Source organism: Arvicola amphibius, chromosome 9 (assembly GCF_903992535.2).
Source record: "Arvicola amphibius chromosome 9, mArvAmp1.2, whole genome shotgun sequence".
NCBI lineage: Eukaryota > Metazoa > Chordata > Mammalia > Rodentia > Cricetidae > Arvicola > Arvicola amphibius.
In genome coordinates, this window is record NC_052055.2 from 69,825,957 (window position 1) to 69,848,924 (window position 22,968).

The following is a 22,968-nucleotide window of genomic DNA, read 5'->3' on the forward strand; positions in this document are numbered from 1 at the left end:
GCTGCATTCTGTCAGTCATTTACATCCTGGTGCCCAGAAGGGTCCTTGAGGTGTGTCTGCCTGCCCTCTCTCCTGACTCTTGTTCACCTCCTGCCGTGGTGGGAACAGGTGACCTCGTGAGTTGTCCTAGATGACCTCTGGTATGTCCTTTCTGCTCCACTCTGCTGGTGTCCTTTTGGGACTGAGGCGGGTTGTTTGACCTCCACTGTCTAGATGGAGCTGATGCACACTTCTCAGTGGCTTCTCTGACCTTCAGGGGGGGAAACATGTTTGAAGGCTTAGCCACCTGCTTGGTACCGGCTCAGGCAGCGTGAGGCCAAGAAGGGATGACGTTCAGATCCCAGGGCAGTGATGAGGGCCAGTGAGACAACTCAGTGTATGAAGTGCTTGACACAAGCCTGGTGACCTGAGTTCAAGTCCCCAGGACCCACAGAAAGAGAACCAGCACCCAGAAGTTGTCCTTTGTGGAGATCATATATGCACGTGTGTGCACACACACACACAATAATAATAACAAGAAGATTATATTAATTTTTTAAAAGAATTTACTGAGCAGTGGTGGTGCACGCCTTTAGACCTGGGTGAAGGCAGAGGAAGGCTGATCCCTGAGTTCTGGGCCAGCCTGGTCTACAGAGTGAGTTCCAAGACAGCCAAGACTACACAAAGAAACCCTGCCTTGAAAAACCAGAAGAGGACAGGAAGAAACATCACCCCAGAAAGGTTCTCTGTAAGGCTGCTGAGATGTCAAGACCTGCAGTCTGAGGGACCTAGGGCTGGGCTCAGTGGAACATGGCCCTGTGGCTCCTGGTGGATGCCCAGAAGCAGTGGGTGGCAGCTTAAAGAATTCAGGCAGAAGGACCCAACACGGAGCATCCATGGATGCCCTTCTCTTCCTCTTCTTAGGGCAGCGCCAGCTGAGAGGTTGGCATGTCTCCAACCCTGAGTTCGAGTTAGGTGACCTCAGTTCCCAGTCCTGGTGCTGTTTCTTTTCTTTCTTCCTTTCTTCTTTCAGGTTTTTCAAGGTAGGGTTTCTCTGTGTAGCCCTGGCTCTCCTGGAACTTGCTTTGTAGACCAGTCTGGTCTTGAACTTAGAGATCCGCCTGCCTCTGCCTCTTGAGTGCTGGGATTAAAGCCACATACCACACCACTACTGCCTGGCTAAGTTTCTTCTTATCCTAATTATATTATTATTAGTTTTCCAGTCTGCATCAGTGTTTCCTGGATCCCAAGCTGTCCTCAAATCAACATACAGTCAAAGATAGCCTCGAGCTCTTGAGTCTCCTGCCCCCGACTTCCCAGTGTTTGGCATTGTAAATGTGCACTACTACACCTGATTCTGCCAGTGCTGGGGTTCAACCCCAGGGAATTATAGGTGTGCACTACTACGCCTGATTCTACCAGTGCTGGGGTTCAACCCTAGGGCATTATAGGTGTGCACTACTACACCTGATTCTACCAGTGCTGGGGTTCAACCCCAGGGAATTATAGGTGTGCACTACTGTAGTGATGAGGTGAGCAGGTCTGCTTTTCATCCTGCGCGGCTTCTGCATGGCTAGCTTTACACCCCAAATAACAACACAGTGTTTAATTCATTTAAACACTGCCTGGCCCATTAGCTCCAGCCTCTTACTGGCTAACTCTCACATCTTGATTAATCTGTGTAGCACCACGAGGTGGTGGCTTACCGGGAAGATTCTAACCTACGTCCATCTTGGGCCGGAGCTTCATGGCGACTGCCTCACTGCCTTCTACCCAGCATCCTGTTCTGTTTACTCTGCCTACCTAATTTTCTGTCCTATCAAAAAGCCAAGGCAGTTTCTATATTAACCAATGAAAGTAACACATAAACAAATGACCCACCTACATCATTTCCCCTTTTTCTGTTTAAACAAAAAAAGGCTTTCACTTTAACATAGTAAAATTACATATAACAAAACAGTTATCAAGCAAGAATTACAGTTACATTATTTATATCTACTTTATCTTTTATCATAACTAAGGAAAACTATAACTATTTATTCTTCAGCTCCATCAAAAACTCCAGAAGGATATAATACTACCTAAGTAAATAAGAAATAAGCAACTTTTAAAACTCTAGAAATGACAGAGACATCTCGCTACCTGTACAGTCACCCAAAGTTCCTCTGTACTGTTGGGGCATCCATCTTCAGCCTACAGGCCCATAGTATCCAGCAGATATTTCCATGAAGCAGGAAATTCCAAAGACAGTTCAGTCACTTTCTTTTGTGTCCTGCAGAATGTCTCGCAGACTCTTTCATAAAGCAGGAACCCTGAAAGACCATCTTACCTTTAGGCAAGTTCAACAGTCCTCTCTCTGAGGGTTCTTTGTGTCCAGATTATGCAACAGTCCAGGCAAGAGCAGTTTCTTGCCCAAATGGCTATCAAATTCCATAAGGAGTCTCTTTGAAGCCCATCTTCCTCTTGAAGTAGATTGGTGCTGCCAGAAGCAGATGTGTCTCATTGTCAGGAAAAGCCCTAAGTTATTAAAACATCTTAAATGCCATGTTCTGTAGTCTTTGAAAGATATGAAGAATGCCTATCTAACTGAAATATATCTCTATATATCTAGAAAATCTAACATGACTACAAGCTTGACTATCATTGACATTTATCAATTGACAACCTATATTTTTAATTATATATTACAATTATAAATGAACTACATAATCACAATATCTTAAGATCAGAAATACATATACATATAACAAAATTGACCTTAACTTTATACCAATAAAGCAAAATTTATACCAAAGTAAATTATTCATATGTATATCATATCCCCCTTTAAATGTAAAAGAATATTTATAAATAATATTTGGGAATATGGGCACAGTTATTTCTCTCCAAAATGCTTCGTGCTGAATGGGGGCGCTGTTAATCAGATCTTTCATGGTGTAACCTGTGTGCCAGGTTCATCTCAGTCGGCAATTGAGTGAAGTAATTTTTTGAAGGTGTTCACAGCAACCTTTCAGGGGGGCGTGGTCTATCATACCATATTGGGATAGAAGCAATCCATAGGGTCTCATCCTCTGTGAAAACAAAAGAAGACCCTCTTTTTCAAAGCATCATATTTTTAGACCCAAATTTTGAAGTCAAGGTATTTTCAAAATATCTATCTTGAATTATTTCAGCAGCATTTATAAACTGTTGCTCCTTCCTCAGCATTCAAACAATTCCAAGAGAGCATAATAGCATAAAGTATCAAGATTCTCTGTGTATTTTCCATCTTTATGCAGTTTTATTTTAACCTCTATTTCTTTTATTTTTACTTTTACTTTTTGAGACAGGTTCTCTGTATATCTTTGTCCTGGAATAACTCTGTAGACCAGGCTGGCCTTGAACTCTCAGAGATCTGTCTGTCTCTGCCTCCCAGGCATTGGGATTAAAGGTGTGTCCTACCACACCTTGAAGTCACAGTGGTCAATCTGCCTCTGCCTCTCAAGTGTTGGGATTAAAGGTGTGTACCATCATACCCAACTACTCTCTTTCTTTTTTACTTTTAAGAATTTTAATCTTTAGTCTGCATATATTTTTAACACAGTAAACCATTTAGAGTTTTTTTTTTAATCTCTCTTTACTATATATCTCTCTTTTTCTGACCACATCAGTCTTTAAGGAGAGGATTAAAGCCACGGTTTTGACAACTGGATCCAGCCCATTCCTTAGCGTTCCAGCCTCACGGTGGAGGTACCAGCTGTAACCATTTTTATTGCCACAACTCTGTGGCATTTCAAGGTCCTTGCCAGCAAGCAAGCTGCAGCATTCTGCTCACAGACCACACTCTGTCGGACTGCCTGCCTGAAAGAATCAGAGTTTACCCTGGCTGGACGGCCCAAAAAGCCTACATTTTAAAATGGTGCAGCTTTTTTCCTGCTATGGCTGAAAACCGAAAAGCATGCATTCAGTTTTTCATCAACACCATTTAAGTGTTTCGTGGCAGGACCTCTTAAAAGAGCTGCAAGGTTTTGCAGCTAAAGCTGAGTCAGGACGCCTCTCTTAAATGAGTGCTTGCCTCTAGGGAGCAGAGCAGACCCGAGAAATTGCTGCTACCAAGAAAACATGCTTTACAGGGGCTGGAGAGATGGCTCAGAGGTTAAGAGCATTGCCTGCTCTTCCAAAGGTCCTGAGTTCAATTCCCAGCAACCACATGGTGGCTCACAACCCAACCATCTGTAATGAGATCTGGTGCCCTCTTCTGACCTGCAGGCATACACGCAGACAGAATAAATAAATATTAAAAAAGAAAAACATGCTTTACTCTATTCTTTCCCAAGCTTTCTCAGCTTTCTGTGGATTCAGTTATCCATGTCTGGGCGCCATTTGTAGTGAAGAGGCGAGCAGGCCTGCTTTCCATCCCACCCGGCTCCCACATGGCTAGCTTTACACCCAAAATAACAACACACAAATTGTATTCATTTAAACACTGCTTGACCCATTAGCTCCAGCCTCTTACTGGCTAACTCTCACATCTTGATTAACCTATTTCTAGTAATCTGTGTAGCACCACGAGGTGGTGGCTTACCGGAAAGATTCTAACCTACATCCATCTTGGGCCGGAGCCTCATGGCGACTGCCTCACTGCCTTCTACCCAGCATCCTGTTCTGTTTACTCTGCCTACCTAATTTTCTGTCCTATCAAAAAGCCAAGACAGTTTCTTTATTAACCAGTGAAAGTAACACATAGACAGATGAGCCACCTACATCACACTACTACACGTGATTCTATCAGTGCTGGGGTTCAGCCCCAGGGCTTTTGCATGCTAGGAAAGTGTCTTACCAACAGAGCCCCAGCCCCAGCCTTGGGGTTAAAGCTTCAAAGAAGTCAGTCACCCTGAGATCTCAGTCCCATGGCCCCTTCAAGCTGGACTGGCCCAGCTACTGTCTGCCAGCCTGTGATCGGACAGGAGCTCAGGTCCCTGTGCTCACAGCCATCTGGTCCCCTCACACATACACACAGGCTTCAAGCGAGGGCTGTGTCTGTGACTAAAAGCCCGGTTGTTACCCTTCCTTTACACAGGGGCTTCAGTACAGATCTAGACTGAGTACTGGGGCAAGATCAGGAGTGGAGCCCAGCCACTGGCTGTGGGTAGGGAGAAGAAGAATCAGAGGTAGCGATCGTTTGTGGGAGGACCCCTGCATCAGCTGCAACTCCCTGCTTGCTCCTCTTTGGGGGGGATTTTCTAAGCTCAGGGCTGAGGCCTTAGATTGGGGAGGGAAAGAACCCCTCCTCCCCTGTCCCACAGGCCAGGCTGAAGTTGAGGGAAGGGTTCCTTGAGCACTTAACTTAGTCTCTACCTAGGGCCCGCTTGCTGACCCTGCTTCCTGATAGGCCAGTCCCCTCTCCTCCTCCCCCTGGGTCCAGGTACTTCAGCTCAGGAAGCAAGTACTTAGCTGAGCACCTATGGTGTGCTAGGTCCTCCATCAGGGCATGGGAATGAGAGATGAGTATTGTGTGTGCAGGGCTCACTGAGCGGTGGGGATACAGACAGTTCCACCCGAACACCTGTTCACCACTGTAGGATTGTGTGATGTGATGACTGGGGGTGCACAGGGAAGGCAGGGCTGGGGGATAATGTGATGTCGTTTCTTTCTCTGAACCATTTTAGTTTGTAGGTGAATTGTCTGCACCTTCTAGAGAGTGCTAACAGGCCCAGGAGGCAGAAAGCTACTCCGCCTGTGTTTTATGTTTGAGGACAGTGGCATCCTGGAGAGGGCAAGTGACTCTAAGCCTGCTGAGCTGCTGCACTTTCTCTGCTGTAGCTCTGACTCCACTCATGTGCATGCTCACCAGAACAGTCCCAGCAGGGTGTGCTCTCTGGGCCTCTGCTCTGGACCGCCATGCCTGTCATGAACACAGACGCTCAGAGCGAGCCAGGTGGGCTCATGCCAGAGCGGGCTCAACCAGGTGCTGCTCAGGGGAAGACAGGGTCTCACTGTGAGCTCTGACTGGCCTGGAACGTCCTGTGTCCTCCGAACTGAGCTCAAACTCACACGATTATAGGCATCGTCCCCATGTCCAGCGGGCAGGGTACTTTTGACTCTGTCTCCCTGCTGCTCTCTGATGCAGGCTCACGCTGCTGGTAGTCTCAAACGTAATAAGTAAGAGCTGGAAGTGGCCCAGTGGCCTGCTGCAGTGCCATCTCATCTCCCACACCTGGGACCGTGCATCCTGCGATCACAGCCATTTAAAGGCCGTTGCTATGCACTAGCCTCTGACCGCTGTTGTTAATGCTCTAGTAGCCTGAAGAGGGTGACTATTAAATCATATGTCCAGAGACAAGGCTCTGTGGAGGTCGGTAATTCACATCTGTGATCACAGCATCCATAGGTGGCAAAGGCAGACACACTGGATAGCCGCTCTGCCGTGCCCCGGGGACAGCCTCTGACTGGTGGGGTGCATCCCACAGGTGCCCGTGTCTGTGGCCATGATGTCGCAGCAGATGCTCACCCCTCAGCAGATGCAGCAGATCCTGTCACCCCCTCAACTACAAGCCTTGCTGCAGCAGCAACAGGCGCTCATGCTCCAGCAGGTGAGACTAACCGCAGGGCAGCACCCGCTCCCTCCCTGAGCCTCACTGAGGACCTCTGCTGTGGCAGAAACCAGAAACACTGCCCAGAGAATCCTCTGCTACCTCCCACCCTTCCTCCCCACATACTGGCCTCATTTCTGTCTTTAGAACTCTTGGGGAGCAGGGTGAAGTAATGGAACGTCATGCCCTCCATACCCCCAACACACACTCAGAAACATACTGAAGAGACCCTATCTCCCTCTCTGCCTGGCCATGTTTGTGCAACACTTGTGCCCTGCCTACAGGAGCCTTGGCCAGGAAGGGCTGGGTTTGCACCTAGCAGCTCCCAGGCTAGCAGCTCCCGGAAACTGCCCCTCTTCTTCCTTCAGCTGCAGGAATACTATAAGAAGCAGCAAGAGCAGCTCCATCTGCAGCTCCTTACCCAGCAGCAGGCTGGGAAACAGCAGCCTAAGGAGGTGAGTGGCTGCAGAGCTGTGCCCAGATATCCCCTGCGTTCTCCAGTCCCAACACTGGCAACCAGCCTTCTCCAGTCTGATAAAGAAAATTGGCCTTGTGGGAACAGTTGGAAAACCAGGAAAACATTGGGAGGGGAAGGTTCAAGGAAGAAGTTAGGGGTGGACATTCACTTGCCTCCAACTCCTTGTACCCATTCTTTCTCTCCTTGCCTCAAATTGTGTTATCCCTGCGTGTGTGCGCAGGAGTGTGTAAAGTCACCGGATATGTCTGATGGTCTTAGCTTATATCCAATAGACTCATGTCCTGCCATCTTGCCCTCACCCTGTCCCTTAGTGAGCCAGTTGTCCCATGCAGATGATCCTCAGCAGTGGTCCTCCTCCTGCCCCTTAGCCTGCCCTGTCTCCTGATGCCTTGTGCAGCCCTCACCAGTTTATTCTCATAGCTCCCTGGCCCAGCGTCTGCTCTACCTCCTGCCTCAGCGCATCCTGAGGGTTTACAGCAGGCGCCTCGTGTCCCAGACTTGTCTCCTTCCTGACCAAACTCTGGCCTCACTTCAGGGTGCCCCTTCCCAGAATGCTGCTCTGATGGTTACCAGGTCCTCCCCACCCCTGCCTCTCTTCCAGTGTGCTTTCGGTTGCTACAGATCTGTGTTTGAATCTAGGCTTTTTATCCTCTTGTCTCAATGAATTGCCACCCCTAATACATGCCAGGCCACTCCTCGGGACAGACAGGCAGAGATACCTGGCTTCTCAAACATCCAAGACATGATTGGTTCTCTGGACTCAGAAAACTTGCTGACAGCCTGACCTGTCAGCTGAATGGGGAGGGGCGGGGAGCCGTGTATGCAGGGAACCAGGAGTTTGCGCCTGGGCAGTGTTGGTCACTGTTCTAGACCACGCTGAGGCTGGTCAGGTCCCATCCCCTCCTTTAGCACCGTGTCTGAAAAGCACAACAGAATGAGATGGAGGTGCAGAGTCTCCACCACCCTAGAAGAAGGGGGGCTCTGGGCATGTGGGAAGGGTCTCCTCCAGGTGGGAGTGGTCCCCAGATCTGACAGGCTCATCGATCACTGTGATGAGAGCCCCCCCACCCAGGCGCACAGCTGCGGTGTGCTTAGCAGAAGCTGCCGCCAAGGAGGAGGAGGAGAGAGGGAGGAGGGAGGGCGTTGTGCTGCGTGTCTGGGTCTGGCTGTGTGTGTTTGCGCGTGTGCGTGCGTGCGTGCATGCGTGTGTTTACTGCGAGAAGGCATGCAGCCCTATGGAAGCTGGGCCGGGAGCAGAGAAGCTGCAGCTGCAGAGGCCACCACGACAGCTCCAGGGGCTGACAGGCCCTGGGAGGGGGTGGCGGCAGCATGGGGGCCAGATGGCACGGCCGAGGCCGACGGCACCCCTCTCTGCCCACCCCCTCGGGCTCCCTCCCAGGCTCTGGGGAACAAACAGCTGGCCTTCCAGCAGCAGCTCCTGCAGATGCAACAGTTGCAGCAACAGCACTTGCTCAACCTACAGAGGCAGGGGCTGGTCAGCCTGCAGCCTAGCCAAGCCTCAGGGCCCCTCCAGGCCCTCCCGCAAGGTGAGCAATGCCCCACCCCCGCCCCCAACCCCGCAGCTTTCACCAGACCCTGGGTGAGGCACAGGCTCTGTGCTCCCAGCCAGCCAGCCTCTCTCTCCTGCAGCAGCCGTGTGCCCGACAGACCTGCCTCAGCTGTGGAAAGGCGAGGGTGCCCCAGGGCAGCCTGCTGAGGACAGCGTCAGGCAGGAGGGGCTGGACCTGGCCAGCACAGCTGCCACTGCTACCTCGTTTGCCAGCCCCCCCAAGGTCTCCCCACCTCTCTCCCACCACCCCTTACCCAACGGACAGCCCACTGTGCTCACATCTCGGAGAGACAGGTATGGATGGCCCTAGGGCATAGCACGTGCCCAGGCCCTGCTCTGGGTTGTGCCTGGAGCCCCAAGAGTGGAGCCATGGTGGGGTCTGAGAGGGAGGGAGGGCTGGAGCTCAGGGACGCAGGAGTTTATCTCTTCCCTCTGGTGTACAGAATGGGAAGCCAGCCGTAGGACAAAAGCTGGACCCAGGGTTGCTGAGGAGGGGCCTTCGGGCTCTGACCACTAATGTTTTCGTCCCTTTCCAGCTCCTCCCACGAGGAGACCCCCAGTTCCCACCCCCTTTATGGACATGGAGAATGCAAGTGGCCAGGCTGTGAGACCCTGTGTGAAGACCTGGGCCAGTTTATCAAGTAGGTGTCACCCAGCCCTTCCCACTGTCACCTGCAGTCCTCATGTCCCAGCTGAGTGGAGCTGCAGGGTGGCCTAGCTCTTCCTCTGCTTTCCCCACCCCCCAACACCTCCCACCCCAGAACAGGGGTGTCAGTGGAGGAAGCCTATCTCTCCACATCCTGGAGAGTGATGGCCAGCCTAGGACAGGCAGGGTGGGAGGCAGACAGGCGGCTGGCAGCAGGCGGCCAGCCGCCACCACAGTGCCAAGCTCCGTCACTGACTGATTAACTCTGCTGTCTCCCGGACCCTTGCTGCATCAGGGTCAAACAAATTGTTTTCACGCTTCGTCAGAGGTTTACTTAATTAGTTCATTTGCAATTAGATCTCTCTGTAGCCCAGTTTTAGCTAAGACATCAAAGGAGGCTGAGGAGAAAGCTTCCTCAGTTGCTCCCCCCCCCCTTTTGTTCCACCCTTTCTCTTCTTCGTTTCTCTTATTCTGTCTGCTTTTCTGGCTGAGGACTGGCTGACAGTCGGGGTGGGGGATGGGTGGCAGAGGTGAAGTAAGACAAGCCAGGGCTCACTCTCTTCCCTGCTTTCCTCCTCTCTAAGACACCTCAACACAGAACACGCTTTGGATGACCGGAGCACGGCCCAGTGCCGCGTGCAGATGCAGGTGGTACAACAGCTGGAGATCCAGGTGTGACCCACGGGTGTGCGGGGAGGGCCACACAACGTTGCCCATCAGGGCAGGCAGTGTCATGCGAGGGTCCTGTGGTCAGAGCCAACATCTTACATTCAATGGGTCTTAGTTAACATAGTGTGGGGTGAGTACCGGTGAGTTGTCTGAGGCTATGTGCTTTATATGCTATGTAAATACAAGGCTGAGTGAGTGGCTAGTGTACAGAACTGCTTCATGCCATGCTCCCTCCGCCATCTAGGTAGCTTGAGGAGTCCTCAGAGCAGCCCACCATGCCTGCACTAACACCATCCCCAAGTGACACGGGCACAGAGCATGGGAACTTTCAAGTGGCCGCTCAGTGAATGAAGGAATTGGGATTTGAACCAGATACTCTGGCTCCTGTGTGGAGTCCTTAGTAGTCAATCAGCCATCCCCGTTTAACCTGGCTCCTAACAGGGCGCTCTATGAAGAGGGTGGTTGTAAAAGAAGCGTCAGATTTGTGAATGGAGGAAGTGAATCATTCATCCATTCCCACATACCTCTTCAGTAGTGAACCAGGCAGGCTGTGGGGTGGTGTTCAGCCACAGATTCTGCCTTCCCTGGGGAGAAAGGGCACATTGCTGATGGGAAGAAGGCTGCCCATGTGTAAGAGTAGTAAAGTCTGAGCCAGGAGAGGGTGTCAACATCCTGACCCTGAGGGTGTGGAGGTTCAGAGGGCCAAAGGAAGTTTTCAGAAGTGAGACACAGGGGGAGCAGACACCTCTGTGTGTGTTTGGTGTGTGTGTGTGTGTGTGTGTGTGTAACAGAGAGAGAATGAGTGTGCATGTGATTGTGTGTAAGAGTATGTGTGTGCAATTGTATGTGTGAATGTGTATGTAGGTGTACATGTGAATGTGTCTGATTGTGTGTATGTGTGTGAGTGTGTGTATGTGAGTGAGAGTATGTGTAGTGTCGGGGCCTTCTGGGGAGTACTCTGGTGAAGACGACATCTAAGGATAAGGACCCATTGCCTCCCCTTACGATGCCCCTCTTTGCCTGTGTCTTTCCCAGCTCGCCAAGGAGAGTGAGCGGTTGCAGGCCATGATGGCCCATCTGCACATGCGGCCATCAGAGCCCAAGCCCTTCAGCCAGCCAGTGAGTTCCCCCACGTCCCTGCATGCCTTCAGGGGACAGCTCCCTGGTGCTCTTCTCTGCACCTTCCCCACTACTAACCACTGAACCCAGTTCCTCACTCCTCCTCCTTCTCCAAGGTGACCATCTCTGCAGACTCATTCCCAGATGGCCTCGTGCACCCCCCAACTTCAGCGGCTGCCCCTGTCACACCCCTGCGACCCCCTGGCCTGGGCTCTGCATCTTTGCATAGTGGGGGCCCTGCTCGCCGGAGAAGCAGCGACAAATTCTGTTCCCCCATCTCCTCAGGTGAGGCTGCTGTGGAGGGAGGGGTATTCCCTCCCCCGAGCAGGTCCCTGGTCTGGCTGCCTCACCTTCTGCCTGTCTCCCCAGAGCTGGCCCAGAATCATGAATTCTACAAGAATGCTGATGTCAGGCCCCCCTTCACCTACGCCTCCCTTATCCGCCAGGTAAGTGTGGAAGGCAGGAGGGGTGTGGAAGGCAAGCTAGTTGATAACCTCCAAGAGGGTTCTGGGCCCCTATCATCTGGTCTTTTGCCTGCAGCTCAGAGTATATTCCCATTAATTTTTGCTGTCTGTATCCACAGTACCATGCTCATTTCTTCATATACACACTCAGCCTCCTTCCTCTCTCCTGTCCATAACCCTCATGTTCTTAATGCTCACATGATATTTATAAACACATGGACATACTCTGACACATGTGTCTGCTCTCCGGGACTTCCTATAGGTGTGCATTCTCTCCCATTCTCAGGGTGCACTTTGCCCAAATCAGGATAAATTCCCAGCCACTTCGAGAACGGTGCTCATTCGCTTCTTCCAGATAGGGCATATGGAGCCCTGTTTCTCCCTCACCCCCAACCCCAGCAGAGGCTCTTGTGTCCTGCATGCACTTGCACAGACTCTGGAGCTGGGCTCCCAGTATCCTCAGCCCTTCTTAGCTCACTGGCCTTGCTGGGACGCCCAGCCCACCTCTCTCTGGTCCTGTATCCACCCATCTGGTTCATACCTATTGCAACGGGTCTCCTCTCCTTATGTCTGAGGTGACAGAGAGGGGCGAAAACACAGGGCTCTGAGCCCTCCAGGAGTAAGCTGAGGGTCTCTTTGCCCTTTCCTTGCTTTCAGGCCATTCTGGAAACTCCAGATAGGCAGCTGACTCTGAATGAGATCTATAACTGGTTTACCAGGATGTTCGCCTATTTCCGAAGAAACACCGCCACCTGGAAGGTGAGGCCTGCCCCTCCCCTCATCCTCGCTTCTTAGACCTCCACATCCCATGGAGACCCAGGCTGCCTAACAGTCTGTCCCCTCAACAGTCCTGCAGAACTATCCCACCAGGGCCACAGACACCCCAGCCACACACACACACACTTCTTAGCAGGAGGTGCGGAGTATTCATAACGGCCCTTTTGTGAGTCGGGGACTTGCCACATTGCCCAGGCTGGTCTTAAAACCCTGCCTCCAACTCCGAGTGCCGAGATTACAGGTGTGCATCACCACACCCTGTCAGGCAGTGCCGGGCATAGAACCCAGCCCCGTGTGTGCTAGGCATACAGAGGGACTTGCTTTTAGTGACTTTGGCCAATCTTGTGCTGTCACTTTAAGAAGAAATCACCCCCCTCTCCTAAGGTACTTCCAGGGTACAAAGAACCCAGCCCCGTGAAGCAGGACAGCAGAAGGGTGCATTCTTGGCAGCAGGTCCTGGGCTGAATCTGTAGGTGCTTCATGGGTCTAGATTCCAAACTAAAGTATGAAGTCCCGGAGGAGTTGCAGGTGTATGGCCCAAATACATGGGTGAACTGAAGCCCATGGACCATTTCCGGGAAACACATGGGCATTCACACACTACCCATGTACCAGTAGCAGGGAGATAATTGTCTCTATCCAATTAGAAATTTAACACTTTCAGCCATAAGCATTTTCCTAGGAGACCAGAGCAATGCAAGACCCAGATGTGGTCTGGGACCCTAAACCATTCTTTAGTCAAGACGAGGTATGCGTGTGCACACTTTGTCTGACTTTCACTGTGCAGCAAGGTGGGAAAGTGGTATCTGAATTAAGGAGGAAGGAGTATTGGCCCCTTCGTGAAGTCTGAACACTGGAGAGAGCGTCCCTATCTCAGAACTCAGAATTGTATCCTAGCTCTCGGGTCCCCCTGCTGGCCAGTGAAAAAACTGCAGCGAAACGAACCCTCTCCCACAGTGTGGCCTGTCTCTCAACACGTGTACCACCAAGCCCTGTGTACGGTCTGCGGTTGCCCAGCCTTTTCCACCTTGGTAATATACAAAAAGTTACTAGAAGGACCTTTCATATCATCTTCCCTTTCCTATGCCAAGCTCCCAAAGCTTAGAGAGACTATGTGGCAGGGGCAGCCATTCTGATTGGCTATGAGTGATGTCACTTCCTGGCAACCACAACCAACATCACGTTGGTTTGAGCCAACATCATGTTCTGGGGCCACCTGACCCCGCCTCCAACCTCCAGGCCAGGTCGGAAAGCAGGCTTTACAAGTGATACAATCACGTCATCTAAAATTTAATACGGTATAGAGCCTAGTTTCTATGTAGAAGATGGTCAGATGGCTTTCTTGGTTTCTCAGTGACCATGTTAAAACATCTGGTCAGTTGGCCTCCGACTCTGTTTCATCTCTCACACACACTGGTCCAGATACCCAGGGGGCCCGTGTTGCTACCTGTACTGCCCAGGGATGCCATACTACCACGTCTGGTCGGTCAGACTATGATGGCTTGAGAGCCGCATTGTCTTTGAGAATTCTTTTCAGCAGCCAAACTTCATTCATGTATTGGGGGAAAGCTTGTGGTTTCTTCCCTCTGTTCCTGTTCCACCTATTTTGCACTTCCTCCAGGTCATCTTCCTCTACAATAAAGTAGAGGGTTTCTAAGTCCCATCCCCACCCTGTCTGGCCCCCATCCATAGATAATGCCTCTACTTCAGGCTCAGGGCATCCAGGTTTAGAAGTGGGTGTAGGCCAGGCCAGCTGCCATTTCTTGGGGACAGAGCTACCATCTGCCAAGCCAGTGGTCCCCACCAGCCCTCCCGTGTCCATCCCCTCTTAGGGCCTGTGTTGTGGGCCCATCCTTTTGTTTACGCAGCCTCCGCCAGACCCCTTAAATTGCCGTTAATGTTTCAGCGTAACGAATTAGTCTCTCATCACGAATCAGGCTTTGAAACGAGGGAAAAAAGCCCCGGCGAGGCCACCCTCGGAAATTGGGGTCATTCTCATTTGCAAAGCGGAGGATCGGAGCCCCGTAATGCGGGCAAATTTATTCCGAGGCAGGAGCCCCGGCGTGATTAGGCCCTTTGTAATTATCGCTCCGTGAGATTCCACTCCAGCCGCCCGCCTCCCTCGTGGATTAGCAAGCGAGTCGGAAAAATACACAGGATTTAATTAGAGGCAAATTAAAATTGGTAATGAAATCGGGCCAGTTGCAAGAGGCAAGAGTTGGATGGGAGAGAGGGAGAGGGGATCTCCAGGGGCACCCATTGCCCGCCCTGCCCGCTTTCTTCCCCGTTTAGAAATGTAAAGAGGAGACAGGAATGGGGTGAAGTGGAGGAGGCTGATGGGAGACAGGTAATGGGGACAGGGCTGGGACTGGTGGTGGGAAGCAGAAAAACTGAGAGCAGAGAGTTAGGGAGGTGGGACCAAGGGACCTGGGGACAGGAGAAGGGTAGATCAGGGCCCTCACCCGGGCTTCCGGAGGGAATTAGGCCCAGCAACCCCCCACCCGCCCATGTGTCCTACCAACCAGGTGACTTCAATTTCTGAAGTTCCCCCGTCAGGAGAAGGTGGTGGTAACCTTCTCATGTTGTTTTACAGCTGTGACTTTAGATTGTCCTTTCAAGTTAGCAGTTGGTTTTTACGTGCATTTATTGGGCTCCACTGTATGCCTATGCTCCCAGGAAGCTGTCTGTTCAGAGCCACAGCATAAAGCCTCAGACTCCTTAGGGCTTCAATAAAGGCAGTGAGGACCATGGGAACTCGCAAGTCGAGTTCCTTGTGTGCCTGAGGTACAGTGTCCCAACTTCTCTGAGCCACCAGGGCCCTTAAATCAGGTCTTAAAATCAGAAGGTAGGGAACTGAAGAGATGGATCAGCAGTTAAGAACAGTGGCTGCTCTCCCAGAGGACCCAGGTTCAATTCCCAGCACCCACATGGCATCTCATAACCTATATCTCCTATTCCAGGAATCCAACATATTCACACAGACATACACGCAGGCAAAACACCAATGTGCATTAAAAAAAAAAAAATCAGAAGTCAGGAATGACAGCTGCCAGTGGGAGAACAGGAAAAAGAGCGATTTCATTTCCCCAGCTGCAGCATTTTTTCTTTCTTTGGAGACAGGGCCTCTAATGTATATAGTCCTGGCTGGCCTGGAACTCCCTGTATAGACCAGGTTGGCCTCTGCCTCCCATGGTAAGAAATAAAGCCATGTACCGCCACACCCTGTCCACGACAACATTTTCCGAGATGAGGCAGAGGTGAGGAGCTCCTGGTAGCAGGGGCAGTGAGAGCCCTCCCTCTTGCTGCCCTTGGGCGGGGTATGTGGTTGTTGCTCCCTAGGACATAAAATGTGGGACCTTTGTGGGACCATGGGGGGATTTTGTGTGTGTTCACTGGAATGAAGGTGAGCCCCATTTGTTGCATCCCTAGAACGCCGTGCGCCACAACCTCAGCCTGCATAAATGCTTCGTCCGTGTGGAGAACGTCAAGGGGGCTGTGTGGACCGTGGATGAGCGAGAATATCAGAAACGGAGACCGCCAAAGATGACGGGGTATGTGGGCCCCCACTGGGTGGGCTGGGCCAGGCCAGCCCCTGCTTCTCAAGGACACCTGGGCTCCAAATGCTACCCTGAAAGGGAAATGTGGGTGTCGAGGATGGGGGAGACCAGTGCTCGGCAAGCTGTGTGGACGCGGCAGACAGTCCAGACAGCTTCTGTTCTCACTTCTAAGGAGTGATCAAGGGGGACAGGGTGACAGGGAGATGACTCCCATAGTAGTCATGGCATGGCCAGAGCTGAGGTGACAGCTGTCATTCATAGGAGAACCCTGGTCCCCGCCCTAGTTCACAGAGGAAGAGTTGAATGGAAAGGGCAAGGGGCTGGCAGGAAACCACACAGCAGGTTGGTGGCAGAGCTGGGTCCTGGACCAGGTATCACATGAGGTTTGAGCTGCTTCACCACACAGTAGGTCAGAGGTCAGAGCCGTACCTACCATCTGCCAGAGAAGGCCCGAAGTAGGCTTGGATACCCTTTCTCTTTCTTTTTTAAGATTCATTTATTTATTATGTATGAATGCCCTGTTTGCATGTATGCCTGCACGCCAGAAGAGGGCACCAGATCCCATTATAGATAGTTGTGAGCCACCACGTGTTTGCTGGGAATTGAACTCAGGACCTCTGGAAGAACAGCCAGTGCTCTTAACCTCAGAACCATCTCTCCAGCCCCAGGCTAAGAAGATACCTTTAGCACCCAATATTTCTTCTAACCAAGCACAGCCATGCTGTGCAGCTGCAGAGAAGCAGGTACAGGGTAAGATTGCAAAATGCCCTACTGTGTCTCTGCGGCCACCTCCACACTTGGCCATGTCATCTCATGCCAGCCTGGGTCCTGGTGCCTCTGCTTTCCCCCCCCCCCCCCGCGGTGTGAGTTCTGGGAGGTTCTGAGAGGCAGACAACCCCAGCCTTGGCATCCCCAGAGCCTCTGGGATAGAAGGGCCCCTTTTGGTGCATGGTGTTCCTGGGAACAGGTCTGAGCACAGGTTCAGTTCAGGAGTTCCAGAAAGTGGACGTCATTTAAGGAGCAGTATAGCTATAGATCAGACTTTGTTGCCAAACACCAAAAAATAGGCATGCTGGTGCAGCTCTGTTCCCGGGCTTAGGAGGCAGAAGCTGGAGGATCAGGAGTTCAAGGCCAGCCTCAGCTATGGCACTTCAGTGACCAGCCTGGGCTATGAAAGAGACCTTTTTCTTTTTTTTATGTTTTTGTTTGTTTGTTTAGTCACGATTTTTCTGGTTTTCTCTGCCTTTCCTGTCACACTGTAGACTAGGCTGGCCTAATACTCAGAGATCTGTCTGCCTTTGTCTCCTGAGTGCTAGGATTAAAGGCATGCCCCTCGACTGAGACTCTGGATTGGGGGGGGGGGGGGCGGTGATGTGAGAGAGAGGCTGGTCACACCCTGTTAAAAGGGAGTTCTGGAAGTACTGATCCTACTTCCCTTGGGCAGTCAATGCTAAGGCTGGCAGTCCCTGCTCCATGCAGGGCTGTGAGCAGAGCAGGGAGATGAAAAGGACCCGTCCCTAACCCCGCAGCCTCTCCTAGAGCAGCGGAGGAGCCAAGTACATCTGTTCATTCTGGCCTAGAATCGGGGGGACAGTCGGTCATGTGTAGACCAGTGAGTTGAGCTCACCTTCTCTCCCCTAGGAGCCCCACCCTGGTGAAGAACATGATCTCTGGCCTCAGTTATGGGGCACTAAACGCCAGCTACCAGGTGACTGAGTCCACCTACCCCTCTGCCTTGCCCCTGGTTTTGCCTTACCTTCTCCCCCTGTAGTTGGGGGTAGGTGGGAAGGAGGGTAAAGACTCCCCATTCTTGGCCTCAGCCCTCTGCCCCTCTGTACTAGTGTGTACCTCTGATTTGAGGCCTGGGTTTGGAAAGGGTGGACATAGCACAGCCAGTGGCGTCCCGTGCCTCAGCCCATCACACTGATGGGCTAAGGTCCTCTCCCCAGGTTGGAGTGGGGAGCATTTCTGGGTGAGAACAGTTTTCAGGGGAGCTGGGAGGTGGGGTGAAGGGTTCTGGCCTGGGTGTGTTGGGGAGTACTGCCCAGATAGACAAGCATGGCATCACACGAGGGCCCTGGCAAGGGGGAATGGTCTCCAGCCACTGATAGCCCCTTCCTGTGTGCTCTAGGCTGCCCTGGCAGAGAGCAGCTTCCCCCTCCTCAGCAGTCCCGGCATGCTGAACCCTGGCTCAGCCAGCAGCCTTCTGCCCCTCAGCCAGGATGACATGGGTGCCCCTGGGGAGCCACTGCCCAGCAACGGGAGCAGCAGCCCTCCTCGCCTCTCCCCTCCTCAGTACAGGTGAGCTCACACAAGCCCCTCAGATGTGGAAGATGGCTCATCCGTCCTGCCTCACCTCTGCAATGGACAAGTGATCTCTTCCACCCTCATATTCCTCCCCACGGTTCTCTCTTCCCTCCCCCACCCCTCCTTCTTCTTTCTGTATTCTTCTTCCCCATCATTCCTCCCACTTCTGCCTCCCCCAGAGCCTGGGGGAGGGGGGCAGACCTCAGAGGATGGGATCCTGGCAGACAGGATCCTGAGCTTCTGAATGAATCTGTGGGAGGAAGGGGGAACCCTAGCAGCCACATGCTCACATCACCCTTTCCATCAGCCACCAGGTGCAAGTAAAAGAGGAGCCTGCTGAGGCAGAGGAAGACAGGCGGCCGGGGCCTCCCCTGGGTGCTCCCAACCCCAGCACCGTGGGGCCTCCAGAAGACAGGGACCTGGAGGAGGACCTGCCAGGCGAGGACATGTCCTAAGGGCTGGGTGGGCAGGCAGGGCCAGCCCAGACCCTGCCGCCCAGTCCGGACCCCAGCCCGCCCACCCCACTCTACAGCCCCTCCAATCTCAAGGCACTTCCGGGACTCAGACGGGGGGAGACCTGGGCCGGCAGCTCCCTAAGCCACCTGACTGACAGACGCCTGGGGGCAGGCACATCCCTGCCCCCTGAGAGGACACAGAACCCTTGGCCCGGGACCCTCTCAGACCCTCCCTGTATCCCAACCACCAGCAGCAGCAGGGCCCTCCTCCCCCACCAGTGCTCCCTTCCAGGGCCCCTCAGCACAGGGGAGACCCGCAGGCGGGGCTGAGCCACCCTGACATCCCTGACCTTCATCTCCTGCCCTGGCTGTGGCAGAGGTTTCTGGCCAGAGGACCCTTCCTGGTTTATCTTCCCCTTGACCTTTCCCAACTGTGAAGATTGTAATTCTCCAGCCCCAGCTCCCTGCTCAGTGGGGCCAAGCAGACTGGGAACGCAGCTGCAGCCCAGCCCCTCAAGCTGCTGGCATGGGGCAAGTTGTGCCCTGCCCTTCCCCCACACACACCTGAGACAGGACCCAGAAGAAAACAGGCCTCCACCCTAGCCTGTTTGCCGGGTGCTCCTGTGGCACCCCAACTTGAGGAAGCACTGAGGGACCCCCATGCTGGGCACCTTCACATCTGTGTGCACGGGTGGCCTCTGTGGCCTGAGCATCACAGTACAGGAGAAAGCCAGGCGGGAACCATCCTCAGCCCCAGCCTGCGGGCCCCCCCCAGCACTGGGGTCCCCTCACCCCCTCAGCACCTGTCCCCTCCCCCCCAGTTAAATGGATGACCAAAGACCTTTCTTATGCCGGAAGCAAAAACCAAATCTTTTTGTTGGCTTTTTCCTTTGTCGCCTCCTGAGCACCCTGCCCCTCTGTACCCCAGCCCCAGGCTGGAAGCCATCCCTCCACTTAAGTTATTGTTTAAAACCAAAGTTTACAGTGTCTGTTGGTGGCAAGACCCTCTCCTTCCCCTCCTCTTGGGTCTAGGGGTCCTGCCCACTTCCCCTCTGCTCTAACCCCCACCTAAGGAAAAGGGAGAGGGCAGGAATCCTGCCCCCAATCCTGGGCTGCTTTCTGGGGGCTCTTCAGACCCCTGCAGAGGACCAAGTCCCCATCGTGCTGGGAGTGTGGATTCCAGCAGACGAGCTGGAAAAGTGAGACTCCACAGACCCCCTATGGGGGACCCACAACCCAAGGCCATGGACTGGGTGTCAGGGATGCCCAGAGCACCCTGCGACAGCCCCTACCCTGAGAACCCCACATCCACCGTCAACCCCTTTCCCACCCCACACAAGCCGCCCTCCTGAGAGGCAAGGGGCCCCGGCCTTCCCCGTGTATCCCCACCTGTGTTCCGTTTGACCAGCACAGAAATATTAAAATCCTCTATTTACCGGGCCCTGTGTGTATCACCAAGGCGAGGGAAGGGAGGGCGCTTGGAGCCAGAAGACTTGCTAAGGACAGGAATGGCAAGCAAGCCAGGCATGTGAATGTGTCCAGGGCACAGGCCATCCAGCTGGGTCCCTCTCCCAGCTGGCACCCTGCATGAACCAGGCTTCTCCTAACCCCGAGTCCTGAGTGCCAGACCCTGGTGCGGTTTGGTTGCTGACGGCACTCTTAGCCAGGGCCCTCGGCTCCGTCAGGGAGAGTATTACAACTCATGATGGTGGCCTCTGCCACTGTGGTTAAATGTGTGATGCCCCACACATGATGCCTACCTCAGCTGTCATGTCACCTGGGTGGGCACGTGCATCGTGACTCCCCAGGTCGATTACTGTTGGCCTTGGGGTGCACGTGTCTGCAGTGACATAGTCAGGTGGTTCTGGGCTGGGAAAAGAATGGTCTGGTCCACTCGGGACCCTGAAGAGTGAGGGGAAGAGCCGGGAGAGAAGTGGCTCAGCCATTAGTTCCAAGGTGAGTTCTGTCCGTGGGTGACGTCCCCATTTGAACGCTGCTCACCGGGGCCTCTTCTGCAGGTCCTCTGCCTTCCTAGTGTTAGCCTGCTGCGCTCTGGAAGCTGCTCAGCCGGAACGAGGGGGAGGGGCACAGAAAAGTACCAGACCTGCGAATTTGCAATCGCCCTGCAAGCCACAGGCTGCTTCTTAGTTTCTGAGACTCCAAAGACTGCAGCCGACCTCGCCTGCCAACCCTCAATCTTGCTTCTAACCCTAGCTCGCTGGCCCCTCTCCCTCACACAGTCTGAGATGAACTCTCGTGTGCCATCAAGAGTGGAACAGCTCTTCTTGGAGACAGACAGACACGCTGCTCGTCCTGCTGGTCACCTGACCCTGGCCGCCACAGAGGCAGTGTGCGCTTATTCACGACACCACCTTCAGTCAAACCTTAACGTGACCTTTGCTCTCCTTTCCTCTCTCCCGCCCCCAGAGCCCCAGGAGAATCCAGGGATCTTGACTGCCAAGCACCAACTCCATTACCCTACCCCTGTAAAAATAGGCGCTGTTTTGAGAGTTATTCCTAGTGGTACTCTGCTTACTCCAGACCCTAAAAGGGACAAGATGTCACCCTTCCCCCACCCCCAGCTTTGTACTCAGTTCTCCCAGCAGTCTAACTTCAGTTTCTCTTGCTTTAACTAAAATCCTAGTGGCTTTTGGTTCTGCATTCCCGTTTTCCCAGAGGGTGGCAAATGTCTGTCAGTGTGGAGAAGTAGGTCAGCCTCCGGTGCTGATGAAGACTGTTCTACAACATAGGGCGTTTCTAGGACCACTGACCTTAGAAACTCACGTTACCTTTTTAGTGTTTGAGTCAGGGTTTTCCTATATAGCCCTGGCTGTCCTGGCACTTAGTCTAGAAACCAGGCTGGACTCGGCCCAGCCTCCTGACTGCCTCCCCAGTGCTAAAGTCACAGATGTGCGGCACCGCGGCCAATACTAGTCTTAATGCCAGTCTGCCTTGCCTCTTGGTCACTTTTCCATCAGGAAGTTCTCCACACTGTCTAGCTTCTCTCCTTCCTAGGGTTCTTTTTTACTGAGTCTCTGACTCTTTCTTTCTTTCTTTCTTTCTTTCTTTTCTTCCTTTCTTCCTTCCTTCCTTTCTTTCTTTCATTTTTTTTTTTCCAAGACAGGGTTTCTCTGTGTAACAGTCCTGAATGTCCTGGAACTCGCTGACATTTGTCTGTCTCTGCCTCCCAAGCGCTGGGACTGAAGGTGTGTGCCACCACCACCCCTATGTTATCTGTTTGTTGGAGGTTATTTTATGTTTATGAATAACTTGCCTGAATGTGTGTTAAGTGCCTGCAGAGGCTAGAAAAGGACATCGCATCCCCAGGGAATGGAGTTCGAGATGGTTATGGGTCACCATGTGGGTGCTGGGAACCCAACTCCAGCGCTCCGCAGGAGCCGCCAGCACTCCTAACTGCCGAGCCGCTTCCCCAGCCCGAGTTTTCCCCGCTATTGACGGGTGTTGGCTGCGGCCAGCGGCTTGTCCTGGTCTTAGCATTCCTGCCCCGGTGGAGAAGCGCTCCAGAGCCGGATTCCTTGCACACCCAGGGCCGGCTTCCCCCTTCCAGAACCGCCACCCTGTCCCGGGCCTGTCGCCCACAGCCCGCAGAGGGCGCTCCAGACAAAGCGGACCCGCTACAGAGGACGCTGCCCGCGCGCGAGGGTGCAGCCAACGCCTTGGAGACCTTACCCGTGCCTCACCCGGGGCCAAAGAGTTCCTTCTGCTGTTTGTTGGGACTTTCCAGATTCTTCCAACGTGTGACTTAGGAAACAGTCCACAAAAAAATCTAAAGGAAGGAGGAAGAATGTGGAGACCCAAAGTCAGAGACCTCCACAAGGAAGGATGAGTTCTAACAGTAATACGTACGGGTGGCCTGTACTCGTAGTCCCAGCCTGTGAGAGGCAGGAGGATCAGGAGTTCAAGGTCGTTCTAGTTCATATATCCTAGGTCAGTCTGGGCTACATGAGACCTTATCTCAAAAAAAAAAAAAAAACCTATCATTTAATGAGATTTTAATATGTCCTGCATGCTTCTAGAAGCTCTGTGTTTGATTCCCCACAACTCTAGACTAAGTACCGTATCCTCATTTCTTAGACAAGGAAACTGAGGCACGGTCTAACTAGCTAGCAGGTAGCTCAGAAGACATGGTGGCTCGTGCCTGTAATGTCAGCATTCAGGAGACTGAGCAGGGAGGGAGACCACCATTGAGTTCAAGGCTAGCCTGGGCTACAGAATGTGAGGAGGTGGGGGCCGAATTTGTCCCCTGGGAAAGGAAGAAGAGACGCTTGGTGCCTACTGCTTCTTTGGAGATGCTCACGAGAGAAACGAGAGCATCTCAGAGGTAGGATTTAGACAGTGGCTTTCAGAGCCCCCA

The 22,968-nt window shown here is 52.8% G+C and overlaps 1 protein-coding gene across 2 annotated transcripts in view; it reads left to right on the forward strand.

Annotated features, from left to right (window-relative positions):
* Positions 1-20,033, forward strand: part of Foxp4 (forkhead box P4) — a 57,014-nt gene extending 36,981 nt beyond the window's left edge. Inside the window, exons 4-17 of one of the 2 annotated variants that reach the window (XM_038342853.2) lie at positions 6,429-6,551; positions 6,920-7,006; positions 8,429-8,576; positions 8,683-8,893; positions 9,136-9,240; positions 9,830-9,917; positions 10,950-11,033; positions 11,150-11,318; positions 11,403-11,479; positions 12,155-12,256; positions 15,704-15,825; positions 17,473-17,539; positions 17,963-18,132; positions 18,446-20,033. In XM_038342853.2, the coding sequence (XP_038198781.1) occupies positions 6,429-6,551; positions 6,920-7,006; positions 8,429-8,576; positions 8,683-8,893; positions 9,136-9,240; positions 9,830-9,917; positions 10,950-11,033; positions 11,150-11,318; positions 11,403-11,479; positions 12,155-12,256; positions 15,704-15,825; positions 17,473-17,539; positions 17,963-18,132; positions 18,446-18,593 (1,701 nt within the window). In that variant the 3' untranslated portion in view covers positions 18,594-20,033. Of the gene's footprint in view, positions 1-6,428; positions 6,552-6,919; positions 7,007-8,428; positions 8,577-8,679; positions 8,894-9,135; positions 9,241-9,829; positions 9,918-10,949; positions 11,034-11,149; positions 11,319-11,402; positions 11,480-12,154; positions 12,257-15,703; positions 15,826-17,472; positions 17,540-17,962; positions 18,133-18,445 lie in introns of both variants that reach the window. The other variant, XM_038342852.1, reaches the window with a different exon arrangement.
* The last annotated feature ends 2,935 nt before the right edge of the window (positions 20,034-22,968 follow it).